This window comes from Bombina bombina, chromosome 8 (genome assembly GCF_027579735.1).
Source record: "Bombina bombina isolate aBomBom1 chromosome 8, aBomBom1.pri, whole genome shotgun sequence".
In the NCBI taxonomy this organism is placed as follows: Eukaryota; Metazoa; Chordata; class Amphibia; order Anura; family Bombinatoridae; genus Bombina; species Bombina bombina.
This window is the reverse complement of record NC_069506.1, coordinates 268,190,529-268,204,921: the sequence shown is the minus strand read 5'-3', so window position 1 is coordinate 268,204,921 and position 14,393 is coordinate 268,190,529. Positions and strand designations below refer to the sequence as shown.

General features: G+C 41.2%; 1 protein-coding gene across 2 annotated transcripts in view; it reads right to left on the bottom strand.

The window, feature by feature from the left end:
• LOC128639127 (histone-lysine N-methyltransferase 2A) overlaps positions 1-13,448 on the bottom strand; it is a 173,706-nt gene extending 160,258 nt beyond the window's left edge. Inside the window, exon 1 of one of the 2 annotated variants that reach the window (XM_053691296.1) lies at positions 9,352-13,448. In XM_053691296.1, coding sequence (XP_053547271.1) covers positions 9,352-13,049 — 3,698 coding nt within the window. In that variant the 5' untranslated portion in view covers positions 13,050-13,448. The remainder of the gene's footprint in view (positions 1-9,351) is intronic. The other variant, XM_053691295.1, reaches the window with a different exon arrangement.
• Positions 13,449-14,393: the final 945 nt, after the last annotated feature.

The following is a 14,393-nucleotide window of genomic DNA, read 5'->3' as shown; positions in this document are numbered from 1 at the left end:
GCCCCATTAACCTTAGGGATTTTGTCCCAAAAAACTCTAATCTGTCAGATGGCACAGGATATAATTGCTTAAACGTTTTAGAAGGAGTAAATGAATTACCCAAATTATTCCATTCCCTGGAAATTACTTCAGAAATAGCATCAGGGAGAGAAAACACTTCTGGAATAACTACAGGAGATTTAAAAACCTTATTTAAACGTTTAGATTTAGTATCAAGAGGACCAGAATCCTCTATTTCTAATGCAATTAATACTTCTTTAAGTAAAGAACGAATAAATTCCATCTTGAACAAATACAAAGATTTATCAGCATCAACCTCTGAGACAGAAACCTCTGAACCAGAAGAACCATTATCAGTATCAGAATGATGATGTTCATTTAAAAATTCATCTGAAAAAGTCAAATTTTTTAAGGTAAGAAAAAATGATTGATTCAAATGCATTATCCCAAGTATGAAACTGACTGTCTGAAAATAAGGAATGTTGAACATCCTGAGTCAAGGCAAATAAATGTTTGAATACATATATTTAGAACTTTATAAAAAAGTGCCTAACCATAGCTTAGAGTGTCACAGAAAATAAGCTTACTTACTTACCCCAGGACACTCATCTACATGTTGTAGAAAGCCAAACCAGTACTGAAACGAAAATCAGCAGAGGTAATGGTATATATATATAAGAGTATATCGTCGATCTGAAAAGGGAGGTAAGAGATGAATCTCTACGACCGATAACAGAGAACCTATGAAATAGACCCCATAGAAGGAGATCATTGCATTCAAATAGGCAATACTCTCCTCACATCCCTCTGACATTCACTGCACGCTGAGAGGAAAACCGGGCTCCAACCTGCTGCGGAGCGCATATCAACGTAGAATCTAGCACAAACTTACTTCACCACCTCCATAGGAGGCAAAGTTTGTAAAACTGAATTGTGGGTGTGGTGAGGGGTGTATTTATAGGCATTTTAAGGTTTGGGAAACTTTGCCCCTCCTGGTAGGAATGTATATCCCATACGTCACTAGCTCATGGACTCTTGCTAATTACATGAAAGAAATCCTTCGTAGCCTGTAGGTAAAATTTAAGAGCATGCACAACAACCAAGTTATGCAACAGACGTTCCTTATGAGAAGAAGGATTAGGACAGAGAGAAGGAACAACAATTTCCTGATTAATATTTCTATCTTTAACCACCTTAGGGAGAAAACCCAATTTAGTACGAAGGACCGCCTTATCCGCATGAAAAATAAGGTAAGGCAAATTGCACTGCAAAGCCGAGAGTTCCGAAACTCTCTGAGCAGAAGAAATAGCAATAAGAAACAAAACATTCCAAGATAACAGCTTAATATCTATGGAATGCATTGGCTTAAATGGAGCCTGCTGCAAAACTCTAAGAACTAGGTTAAGGCTCAAAGGAGGAGCAACGGGTTTAAACACAGGCCTGATTCTGACCAGGGCCTGACAAAAAGATTGAACACATGGCACATCCGCCAGATGCTTATGTAAAAGAATAGATAAAGCAGAAATCTGACCTTTAAGAGAAATGACTGACAAACCTTTTTCCAGACCATCCTGGAGAAAAGACTAAATTCTAGGAATCGTGGCCCTACTCCAAGAGTAGCCCTTCGATTCACACCAATAAAGGTACTTACGCCATACCTTATGGTAAATTTTACAAGTAACAGGCTTGCGAGCCTGAAGCATGGTATCAATGACTGACTCAGAAAACCCATGATTAGCCGGAACTAAGCATTCAATCTCCATGCAGCCAGCTTCAGAGAAACAAGATTTGGATGGCGGAAAGGACCCTGAGTTAGAAGGTCCTTCCTCAGAGGTAACCTCCAAGGAGGAAGAGATGACATCTTCACTAGGTTTGCAAACCAGATCCTGCGAGGCCATGCAGGAGCTATTAGAATTACAGACACTCTCTTCTGTTTGATACAAGCAATGACTCGTGGAAGGAGCGCAAACGGGGGAAACAGGTATGCTAGACCGAAATCCCAAGGAACCGCCAGAGCATCTATCAGGGCGCCCTGAGGATCTCTTGACCTTGAACCGTACCTTGGAAGCTTGGCGTTCTGACGAGACGCCATCAGATCCAACTCCGGCACCCCCAACTTGAGGGTTAACCTGGAGAACACCTCCGGATGGAGAGCCCACTCCCCGGGATGAAAGGTCTGTCTGCTTAGAAAATCCGCCTACCATTTGTTCACTCCAGGAATGTGGATAGCAGATAGAAGACAATTGTGAGCTTCCGCCCACTGAATTATCTGAGTCACTTCCTTCATGGCCAAGGAACTCCGAGTTCCTCCCTGGTGGTTGATGTAAGTCACTGAGGTGATGTTGTCCGACTAAAACCTGATAAACCGGGCTAAGGACAATTGAGGCCAAGCCATCAGAGCATTAAAGATCACTCTCAACTCCAAGATGTTTATGGGGAGAGAAGACTCCTTAATTCATAGGCCCTGTGCTTTTAACGAGTCACTGCCTGCTCACCAGCCTAGCAGGCTGGTGCCCATGGTCTCAATCACCCAGGAGGGTCTCCGGAAGCATGTGCCCTGAGACAGATGATCCTAAAAAATCCACCACGAGAGAAAGTCACTTGTCAACTGGTCCAGATCTATCCTCTGAGACAGATCTGAAAGTCTCCGTTCCATTGTCTGAGCATGCAAAACTGCAGAGCTCTCAAATGGAATCAAGCAAAGGGAATGATGTCCATGGAAGCGAACATCAAGGACCAATTACCTCCATGCATTGAGCCACTGATGGCCGAACAGTAGACTGTAGCGAGAGGCAAGAAGAGAGAAGTTTGGATTTTCTGACCTCCGTCAGAAAATTTTCCATAAATAGGGAATCTATAATGGTTCCCAAGAAACACACCCTTGTATCTGGAACAAGGGAACTCTTTTTCCTTAGATTCAGTTTCCATCCATGGAAACGTAGAAAAGACAACAAGATCTCTGTATGACAGTTTGCTTGTTGAAAAGATGGCGCCTAAACCAATATGTTGCCAGGTAAGGCGCCACCGCAATTCCCTCACAACTGCCAAAAGAGCCCTCAGAACCTTTGAGAAAATCCTGGGAGCTGTGGCAAGGCCAAACGGAAAAGAAACAAACTGAAAGTGCTTGTCTAGAAAAGCGAATCTCAGTAACTGGTGATGATCCCTGTGGATGGGAACATAAAGATACGCGTCCTTCAGGTCTATGGTCGTCATGAACTGACCCTCTTGGACCAAAGGAAGAATGGAACGATTCATTTCCATTTTGAAGGATGGTACCCTGAGAAACTTGTTGAGACATTTTAGGTCTAAAATGGGTCGAAAAGTTCCCTCTTTTTAGGAACCACAAACAGATTTGAATAGAATCCTAGACCCTGTTCCCTTAATGGAACTGGAACAATCACTCCCAGGGAAGAAAGGTCTTGAACACAGCTTAAGAATGACTCTCTTATTACCTGATCCGCAGATAACCTTGAGAGGAGAAATCTGCCCCTGGGAGGACGAGATTTGAATTCTATGTCCACAGCCCAAGGATCTGGGACATCTCGTATCCACTCTTGCCGAAATAAGGAAAGTCTGCCCCCAATGTGATCCAATCCCGGACCGGGGGCAGACCCTTCATGCTGACTTAGTCTTAGATGAGGACTTTTTTGATTGCTTCCCCTTATTCCAAGTCTGATTGGGTCTCCAAGAGGACCTGGACTGCTCCTGCTTAGAGAAGAGAGAGAAAGACTTTTGACCTTTGAAGTTATGAAAGGAACGAAAATTAGAACTCTGACGTCCCTTAGGTCTATTCTTCTTGTCTTGTGGTAGAAAGGACCCCTTTCCACCCGTAATTTCAGAAATGATCTCCGCCTGACCAGGACCAAACAGGGTCTTACCCTTGTAAGGTAGCAACAGGAGCTTGGACTTGGAGGTAACATCAGCTGACCAAGATTTCAGCCACAGAGCCCTGCGGGCTAGGACAGTGAAGCCAGACATCTTGGCTCCTAGTCTAATGACTTGCATGTTAGCATCAGAGATGAAGGAATTGGCTAGCTTGAGAGCCTTAATCCTGTCTTGGATCTCCTCCAACAGAGTCTCCTCTAAAATCAATTCAGACAAAGCATTGCACCAATAAAATGCTGCATTTGTTACTGTGGCAATACAAACTGCAGGTTGCCATTGTAGACCCTAATGGACATACATTTTCTTAAAATAAAACTTCAGCTTTTGTCCATGGGATCCTTAAAAGAACAGCTATCCTCAATAGGAATCGTGGTTCTCTTAGCCAGAATAGCTCCTTCTACTTTAGGCACCGTACACCATGAGTCCCGAATGGAGTAAGCAACAGAAAACTTCTTTTTAAAAAGGAGAGACGGGGAGAAAGGTATCCCTGGCTTATCCCATTCCTGTGCAATGATCTCCGATACGGTCTGAAACAGAAAACACTTCTACAGAGGAAGAAACATCATAGTATCTGTTAAGCTTACTTGATTTCTTACGGTTGACAGCAACAGAAGAATCGGAGTCGTCCAAAGTAGCCAGTACCTCCTTTAGCAGTAAACGAAGGTGTTCAAGCTTATATCTGAAGTTTACTTCTTCAGAATCAGTCAAAGGATTTATACTGTCTGAATCTGATATTTCACCCTCAGAAGCTACAGAGGCATCCTCCTCATCAGACTTATGAGGGAGGTCAACCTGCGCAGCCGCAGACGGGACAGACACCTTACACTCAGAAAAATGTTTAGATTTCCTCTTGCGCTTCCCCATCATGGGAAAAGCAGATAAAGCTGCAGATGCCGCAGAAGATATCTGTGCGGAAAAATCTATTGGCAAATAAACTCCTCCAGAAGTCTGAGTGGAACTGCAGGGCACTGTATGTGAAGCCGTTGCGGCTTGGGACGTGTGAGGAGAAAGCTATGGCACTGCCTGAACAGCATCATCCTGAGAGACATTAGGGTCAGAAACAAGTAACTTGTCTTTACATTTTAACGTTTTATCTAAACATGAGGAACAAAATTGCATAGGTAAGACAATTTGGGCCTCCAAACATAATAAGCATTTATTAAAAGGAACAGACTCCTGTTCACTCTCCATAGCTGATAGAGGCCCAAAAAGCAAGGAAAGTCACTTGAAGAAAAAAAGTTTTTTCTTCAAATTGCTAGGCAAATAAATAAAAAATACACCTCTACACCTCCGAAGCTGAGGTGCCCTACCGTAACCTTCAGAGACTGAACGAACTACTGATTCTCCAGTCGACGAGACGATATCTCACAGCCGCAACGAAGAGAAACTCACAGAAATTCCACCACTCCGCTCTCAGACACGGAAGATTGGGAGGTCAGGTGAGCGGCATCAAAAGAAACTGTGCAATAAGTAAAAAAGTGCGCGTTTCATAATCTGAAGTAAAAAACTGAGTAACTGTTTCAAACATTCACCACATGAAATATTATGAAGTTAAAATCAAACTGCCCCAAGGAATCCTTACTAAAGGATTATAAATGTCCCATGAAATTAATGCAGAGTTAAAATAGATAGTGCAAGTCTCCAGTACCTAGAAGACATAAGCACTTACCTGCAAATCTAGCAGTCGGTCAGGAAGAAGACAGCTAATAAGGTGTGAAAGGACATACTCCTTACAGAGACCTGTAGAAAAAGAAAGAACAGAGTAACTTTCTATACCGAGGGCAGAAAATATGTTAGAAAACAAAGCAAGGACCGCCTCACTACTTTATAACTGCTTGAAAGCCAACACTACTCTCACTCAAGAGATTGACATGGACACAGCTAAACCCCAATGCTTGCTTGCAGGGAAAAGTACCCGAAAAAGGAATAAAATATCTTCAGACACCAACTTCACGTCTCCATTGACAGAGGCAAAGAGAATGACTGGGGGTTATGGGTAAGTGAAGTGACACTTAACAGCTTTGCTGGGGTGCTCTTTGTCTCCTCCTGCTGGCTAAGAGTGAATATCCAACTAGTAATTGGAATGAAGTGGACTCTCCATGTCTTAAGAAATAAAAATAAAAATAATAAAAGTAAATTAGAAAGTTGCTTAAAATGGCATGCTCTATCTGAATCATAAAATAAAAAATTGGGCTTAGTATCCCTTTAAAGTACCCTCTGTGAACAATACTGGTAGAAATTAACTGCTAAAGATGTGAAAACTATGAGGCAAATATAATATGAAATTAATGGGGTGGAGTATTTTTTGGTATACTTTAGAAAGTAAAAAAATAAGTATGTAATTGATCACTGTTGCATAGTCTGCTCTTATGCCTTTTTTTCTCTATATAAAGTCAAAGGCAGAAGAAAAGGCTTTGCCTCTTAAGTTGCTGTTTGCCAGTATTATAAACAAATGTTATAATACTTATTGTGATGGTTCTTAGTAGTTTTATTATAAAATATAACTATACCAAATATCTTATTTTGTCAGACAGTTTTCTCTTAAAGAGACAGGAAACCCCAACATTTTCTTTCATGATTTGGATAGAACATACAATTTTAAACAACTTTTCATTTACTGTACTTCTGTTATCAAATTTGCTTCATTATCTTGCTATCCTTTGCTGAACACATCTAGTTAGCCAATCACAAGGGACAAATGTGTGAAGGCACCACTCAGCAACTAGCTCCCACTAGAGTAGGATATGTGCGTATTCTTCTTCAACAAGGGATACCAAGAGAACAAAGCACATTTGAAAAAAAGTCTCTTAAAATGAAATGGTCTATCTGAATCGTACAAGTTAATTTTTTTTTTATACTTTCCTATCCCTTTAACGGATTGATTTACATTCATACGTTTTCCCTATTTTCAAAATTGTCTTGGATTTGATGGCTGCTGTCCACTAAGTGTATTATTTTTTTTGTAAAGTTAATAGTTTTGTTGAGAAAAACTGCATCTTTCAATTATTTCCCAAAGGATATCACCCCCCCCTCCCAAATAAGACTGGGTTTACCCTCAATTGGTAGCTATTAGAGATGCAACCAATCTTCACCACAAATGCCATCCTTTTGTCAGTGCAGATTAAAGTTCTTTGCAAAGGTCAAGCACGGTGATATCCTAGTGCAGGGGTGGCAAACCTAGTTAAGAGTGTATTCTCAAATTGGCAACAATCTTCTTAAAAAAAACATAATTTATGTAAGAACTTACCTGATAAATTTATTTCTTTCATATTAGCAAGAGTCCATGAGCTAGTGACGTATGGGATATACATTCCTACCAGGAGGGGCAAAGTTTCCCAAACTTTAAAATGCCTATAAATACACCCCTCACCACACCCACACAATTCAGTTTAACGAATAGCCAAGAAGTGGGGTGATAAGAAAAGAGCGAAAGCATCAAAAAAATAAGGAATTGGAATAATTGTGCTTTATACAAAAAAATCATAACCACCACAAAAAAGGGTGGGCCTCATGGACTCTTGCTAATATGAAAGAAATGAATTTATCAGGTAAGTTCTTACATAAATTATGTTTTCTTTCATGTAATTAGCAAGAGTCCATGAGCTAGTGACGTATGGGATAGCAGATACCCAAGATGTGGAACTTCCACGCAAGAGTGACTAGAGAGGGAGGGATAAAATAAAGACAGCCAATTCCGCTGAAAAATTAATCCACTACCCAAATCAAAAGTTTCAATTTTAATAATGAAAAAAAAAAAGAACTTGAAATTATAAGCAGAAGAATCAAACTGAAACAGCTGCCTAAAGTACTATTCTACCAAAAACTGCTTCTAAAGAAGAGAAAACATCAAAATGGTAGAATTAGTAAAAGTATGCAAAGAAGACCAAGTCATTGCTTTGCAAATTTGATCAACAGAAGCTTCATTCTTAAAAAGCCTAGGAAGTAGAAACTGACCTAGTAAAAAGAGCCGTAATCCTCTGAGACGGGGAATAATCCGACTCCAAATAAGCATAATGAATCAAAAGCTTAACCAAGATGGCAAAGAAATGGCAGAAGCCTTCTGACCTTCCTAAAACCAAAAAAGATAACAAATAGACCAGAAGTCTGTCTGAAATCTGAGTAGCTGAATAAAATGAAGCATTTTCCGCCCCCCGTGAGCCTAACAGCCCACAGGAAAAAAAGTCAAATTTTAAAGGTAAGAAAAATTTAATATTCAAATGCATTATCCCAAATAATGAAACTGACTGTCTGAAATAAGGAATATTGAACATCCTGAATCAAGGCAAATAAATGTTTAAACACATATATTTAGAACTTTATATAAAAGTGCCCAACCATAGCTTAGAGTGTCACAGAAAATAAGACTTACTTACCCCAGGACACTCATCTACATATAGTAGAAAGCCAAACAAGTACTGAAACGAGAATCAGTAGAGGTAATGGTATATATAACAGTATATCGTCGATCTGAAAAGGGAGGTAAGAGATGAATCTCTACGACCGATAACAGAGAACCTATGAAATAGACCCCGTAGAAGGAGATCATTGAATTCAAATAGGCAATACTCTCTTCACATCCCTCTGACATTCACTGCACGCTGAGAGGAAAACCGGGCTCCAGCCTGCTGCGGAGCGCATATCAACGTAGAATCTAGCACAAACTTACTTCACCACCTCCACGGGAGGCAAAGTTTGTAAAACTGAATTGTGGGTGTGGTGAGGGGTGTATTTATAGGCATTTTAAGGTTTGGGAAACTTTGCCCCTCCTGGTAGGAATGTATATCCCATACGTCACTAGCTCATGGACTCTTGCTAATTACATGAAAGAAATCTTGAATGCCCATGGTAACTTTTCTTTTCTCCTTATCATTAAGGCTGCATTAAAATGCAATCTTTCTTTAAAATCCATAATTTATACAAGTTGTAACAACAATTGTTGCCAATATACAGCATGAATTAATTTAATCCAATGTAGGTTTGGCACAAATGTTCTAAGCAGTATTTTGCTTTAGATCCAGGGACAAGGACCCTGGGGATGTACTTACAGCTATAGCGCAATAATAAAATGCTTAACAAATTCCAGCTTTTTCTTAAAAGGTGTTTTAACGCAGTTTACATTTCAAACCACTACTGCGTCCTTTGTAGTCAAAGTGAGTTTCACAGCTAGGTGTAATCTCAGTATTAACTCCAATTTTGTTCCCTTACAATATCAGTTCCAAGTTTGAGATGAGACTGTTTCCACCAGTATTAAATTTGATATTTAGGATCAAGTATAAATCTAGTTTCATATACAAGTTTGTGAGCGTGTGTATGTATGTATGTATATATATATATATATGCGCACATACACGCATGCATAAATATTTATTGTGTGTGTGCCAATTATCCCTTCTGTATTGGCAAAAAAAAAAAAAAAAAAAACAACAAAAAAACAACAGACAATGGTCAACACTGCACAAGGCTTACCCACTAAGGATGGACACTGGTGTTTTTTCCTCCCTCTCTGCTACTTGTGTGCGGTTTGTTGTTTGGGAGGGGTGTGAGGCCTTGTGCTTTTTCCTGCTGGTTTTATCAGCAGACTGGGCCTGTCTCTTGATTTTGCTCTTTGTTTTCTGTGAGGCTGTGGTAGGGCTTCTTGCTGTCTGCAGTCCTGGAGATAAGGTAAAAGTGGCTTTGGTGACTTTGCTCTCAGATTCAGAAGATGGTGAGTGGAGAGTGGATGTTCTGACGTGAGGGTCATCAGATGTGTCACGTTTTATCCCTGACCTGCTAGTCAGGACTCGGCTTGTGTGATAAGGCATTGTATAGGAACAGTCTGGTTCATTTATCGGCTTGGCAAGTGACTGTGTGTTAGGCACCACACAAATGCTTGAAGTGGTTCCCATGCTGGCTGCAGATCTCTGCGGGAACATGCTTGGGGAAGTTGAGAGAGCATCACTATTATCTTGAATGCCAAGGCCTTGTGTACTGGTCTTAATAAGAAAATTGCTTATTGAGCCAAGTTCAGGGGGGCTCAGAATGCCTTGGTTAGTCAAGGTTACATGGCCTGTTACTGGAGGAGCAGATGGTGCTGTCTGCATGGACACCACATTTAGGACAGGGGAGCCTGTTGTAAGCCCAGGAACGTGACTAGTCAGGTGACTTGTGTCTAGACCAATAACGCTAGGTCCACTACTTACAGAGCCACTAATACCCTGTGGGAGAAGAGGAGTTTGATCAATATACATTAGTCCAGATTTGGAGCGTTTGATGATATTAGGAATGCTACGATGTGGAGTAGTATTTCCAAGGGTACCTAAATCTATCAGCCCTGGGTGGTTAGGCAGTCCACTCAACTGGGATGGAGAAAAGTTAATAAGTGTCATATTGGAGACTACATCAGGGCCATGCCTATTGACTGGGGCCACAGAAGGCACCAGCTTTTTGTTTTTCCGGGAGTTTAAACGTGAAATCTGCCGTTTCTTGCTCATGATAGGAGCAGGAGAATTAGAGGTGCTGCCCAACTCAGCCCTTTGCCCTGCATCTGATACAATGAGCTGCGGGTCAGAAGATGGTTGTACCCCAATGAGGAGACCAGATGGCTGGTTGGAAAGACTAGGAATAAATGCAGTCTGTGGCCCAGTGGGAAAAGGTTGCAAATGTGTATGGTGTGACATTGGGAGAAGACCTTTGCTAGCAGGGGAAAAGGGAGAAGTTAGGGCAGGATTAAGGGCAGTGGTCAAGGTGATCCCACCTCCCATGGGACCCACCACTGGAACATCTCCTTCCATTTGGCTGGTGCCTTGTGGTACAGAAGGAGCAAGTTGTATTTTCTGGGTAACGCCATTAGGCAGAGTTTGAAGAACATAGAGAGGCTGCATATTCTGATTAACCACAACCAATTTTTCAGTTGCTGTTTTAAGGTGGGGAGGTGTGCCCTGTATACTGGTACTGGTTATTTGAGATGAACCTGGGCTTTCTGATGAATTGGGAATATATTTTTGGTTCTGTAATGGTACAGAAGGTGACACTGGCACCTGCATATTTGGCGTACCACTATTCTGACTCAGCTCCTGACTTCCCGCATTTTCAACCTGGGAACATGATGGACTTGATATATGCTCTGGATCTATATGCCCAGGGATAAACCTGTCTGGCGTTATATGCCCTTCTGGAGTTCGGTCGACAGTCTGATTGAGGAGTGCCTGTTTGCCATCATTTGACGTTACATTCTTCTCTGTGGCCCTCTTCTCTCCTGTGTCTGAAGAAGGGAGTGATAATAAAGTCTGTTCACCTGAGGAGGGTAGCTGAGATTCAGAGATTACTCCCAGTCTCGCATGGTTCTGGTTGGGGAGAGCTGGACTGCGAGTTGTCAAAACAGAGAGGTCTGAGGGTAACTCTATCGGCAGCTCAAATTGCTCTTCTGCTGACATTGTAGAGGGCACTGGGCCATCACCAGGTTCCGAAGTTGGAAGCTGTTGGGAGAACACTTCAAACAAAGCCATATCCTTTCCACGGTTAGTTTCCAGGCCCAGGCCCTCTCCTAATGTAAGCAGCTCAGAAGATGATGACTCTGGACTTTCTACCAAAGTTTGCATGGATGGTGTGTTTTTCAGCACAAAATCCATTATATCAATTGGAAGAATATTTCCACAATCATCACTATTGTTGTTATCTGAATCAGATTTGAGGAGCTCTGCATTGAAGGTGTCTAGCAAGTTTTTATCTGTTCCGCCATGGCTTCTGCGTGGTGTGTCCAGGTTCAGCTCAAGAGAATCTTGCTTTACAGGGTGACAATTATCCATTTTGGAATCTGTGGGCTTGTGGCCTTTGCCAGTCTGACCTTTTTCAGCTTGTTCCTCTGACACATCCAATTTTTCTGCACTCTTTTCCTTTACATTTCGCTTATCTGCTTGATTTGACTTTCCTGTATTAACAGTTATGCTTGAGTCATTCTCTGTTCCATCATCTACTCCATCAAGCTGTGGTATTTTATGTAGGTTGCGTTGATCATCTTCTCTAAACAAAGCACGTGCCCCAAGTCTTTCATCTACAGTGTTGGAAACCACAGTCCGAGTAAAGTTATAATAATATAGCTCATCTTCATCTGATGTGCTTAAGTCATCTGCGCCATCCACTTGTCCCTCTGCTGACCTCTTTGCACGCTTCTTCCCCGGTGTGCTGCTGCAAAATGGTAAGTCTTCTTCACCATAAGAACGTACACCATATAGAGGTGTAAGTCCAAAAAACATATTAGACCTTGCCCTAGCACTCCTTCTTGGGTAGCGACGTTTATAGGAACTGTCTTCTTGAGATTTGCTCCCATCTTGAAGTAGGAGATTGGAGTCCTGTGAAGGGTAAGCATTACCTGTTTGTGGTTCTGAGTCAGCAATAGGGCTTTTATGGTTTGTTGTTACCGCTCCTGCCCTATCTGAATCATCAGGGGGCTTTGTAAAATCTTGTGACTCTGCAATCAGCATCGGAGATACCAGACCTGGGGGTTCTGTTTCTTTATCAGGAGTTCCATCGGGTTTCATAGTTGTTAGCATCACTTTCCCTACACCCACTAAGGAGTCTTGTTTTTCTGTTTGTGAGCTACCTGTACTGCGTACAGACTTATCTGCTGGTTTGCTGTGTGCATTTGGTTTAAATCTGGAAGCATCAGATGCAGTGTGATTTCCATTTGTGTCTGGCTGCCGCTGAATATCTTCTATTGCTTGCTCGTGGTCAGAAATAGAGTTATTGGAATGCTTTTCTTTTGAGTTTTCCAGTGGCTGATTCTTTACTTTTGCCATCCTATCTTTGGTTGATGAGTATCCAAGACTGTGTGACTGAGCTTTAGAATCATTCTCTTCCCCCAAAGAGATGCATTTCTCCACCACTGTCAGTTCTCTTTGATCCTTATCCCTCCTTGTTACTCTCTGATATTGTGTACTAGGCACAACTTTAGAATTAAGCAGAATACCACTGTCTTTCAAAACGCCTGCCCTGCTTGTGCTGGACTCAGGAGTAGACATTCCTTGTGGCTTAGAGGGAATTTTAGGGCTCAGTTGGTGAACAGAAGGGTCTGAATTTCGTGGAGTAGATACTTTTGACTTGTCTGTCTTTGGAGTGGTGATTTTTGCAACGTTTTCAAAAACTCCTGTACGTTTAAGCTCTGCCTGCTTTTCCATTTTGAATCCCATGGTTCTATGCCCATTGCTAGAAGTGTGATTGTTTTTAGCTGCCACTGTTGCAGTTCCTGAATTTAAGTTCTCAGTATTGCTGACACTTTTCTCAGTGGAAGTCTTTAAGGTGCTTATTGTGGGCAAACTAAGATTGGGGGAATTAACCCGGACAGGCAAGGAAAGAGTGGATTTCTGTTGCTGGGTTGATGAGAATGTGCTGTGTCTCCGTGAGCCAATGGTGCGAAGGCCAGAAGATAACAGCAGAGGATCTCCAACAGTTACTATCTCATGGGTTACTGGAGATGGGCTCCCTAAAAAGAATGAAATACTGGATTAAAACAATATTTATACTCTGCAATAAATCAAATTCTTTTTATTAAACTGCTTAATGACTCAGCATCAGTGTGTGTGTGTGTGTGTAATATGTATATATACAGTTGTATGCAAACGTTTAGGCACCCCTGACAATTTACATGATTTTCATTTATAAATAATTGGGTGTTTGGATCAGCAATTTCATTTTAATCTATCAAATGACTGAAGGACACAGTAATATTTCAGTAGTGAAATGAGCTTTATTAGATTAACAGATAATGTGCAATATGCATCAAAACGAAATGAAACAGGTGCATAAATTTGGGCAACGTGTCATTTTGTTGATTTGAATACCTGTAACTACCTAGCACTGATTAATTGGAATACACAATTGGTTTGGTGAGCACATTAAGCCTTGAACTTCATAGACAGGTGTATCCAATCATGAGAAAAGGTATTTAAGGTGGCCAATTGCAAGTTGTTGTTCTCTTTGGCTCTCCTCTGAAGAGTGGCAACATGGGGGCCTCAAAACAACTCTCAAATGACCTGAAAACAAAGATTGTTCAAAATTATGGTTTAGGGGAAGGCTACAAAAAGCTATCGCTGAGATTTAAGCTGTCAGTGTCCACTGTGAGGAACATGGTGAGGAAATGGAAGACCACAGGCACAGTTCTTGTTAAAGCCAGAAGTGGCAGGCCAACTAAAATATTGGAGAGGCAAAGGATGGTGAGAACGGTCAAAAACAGCCCACCTCCAAAGACACACAACATCATCTTTCTGTAGATGGTGCATATTTTGGACCTGTCTAATTTCTTTTGATGCATGTTGCACATTTTCTGTTAATCCAATAAACCTAATTTCACAACTGAAATATTACTGTGTCCTTCAGTTATTTGATATATCAAAATGAAATTGCTGATCCAAACACCCAATTATTTATAAATGAAAATCATGGAAATTGTCAGGGGTGCCTAAACTTTTGCATATTGATGAGATATTTCTGTTGGGGTGCCCAAATTTATGCACATGTCTAATTTCGTTTTGATG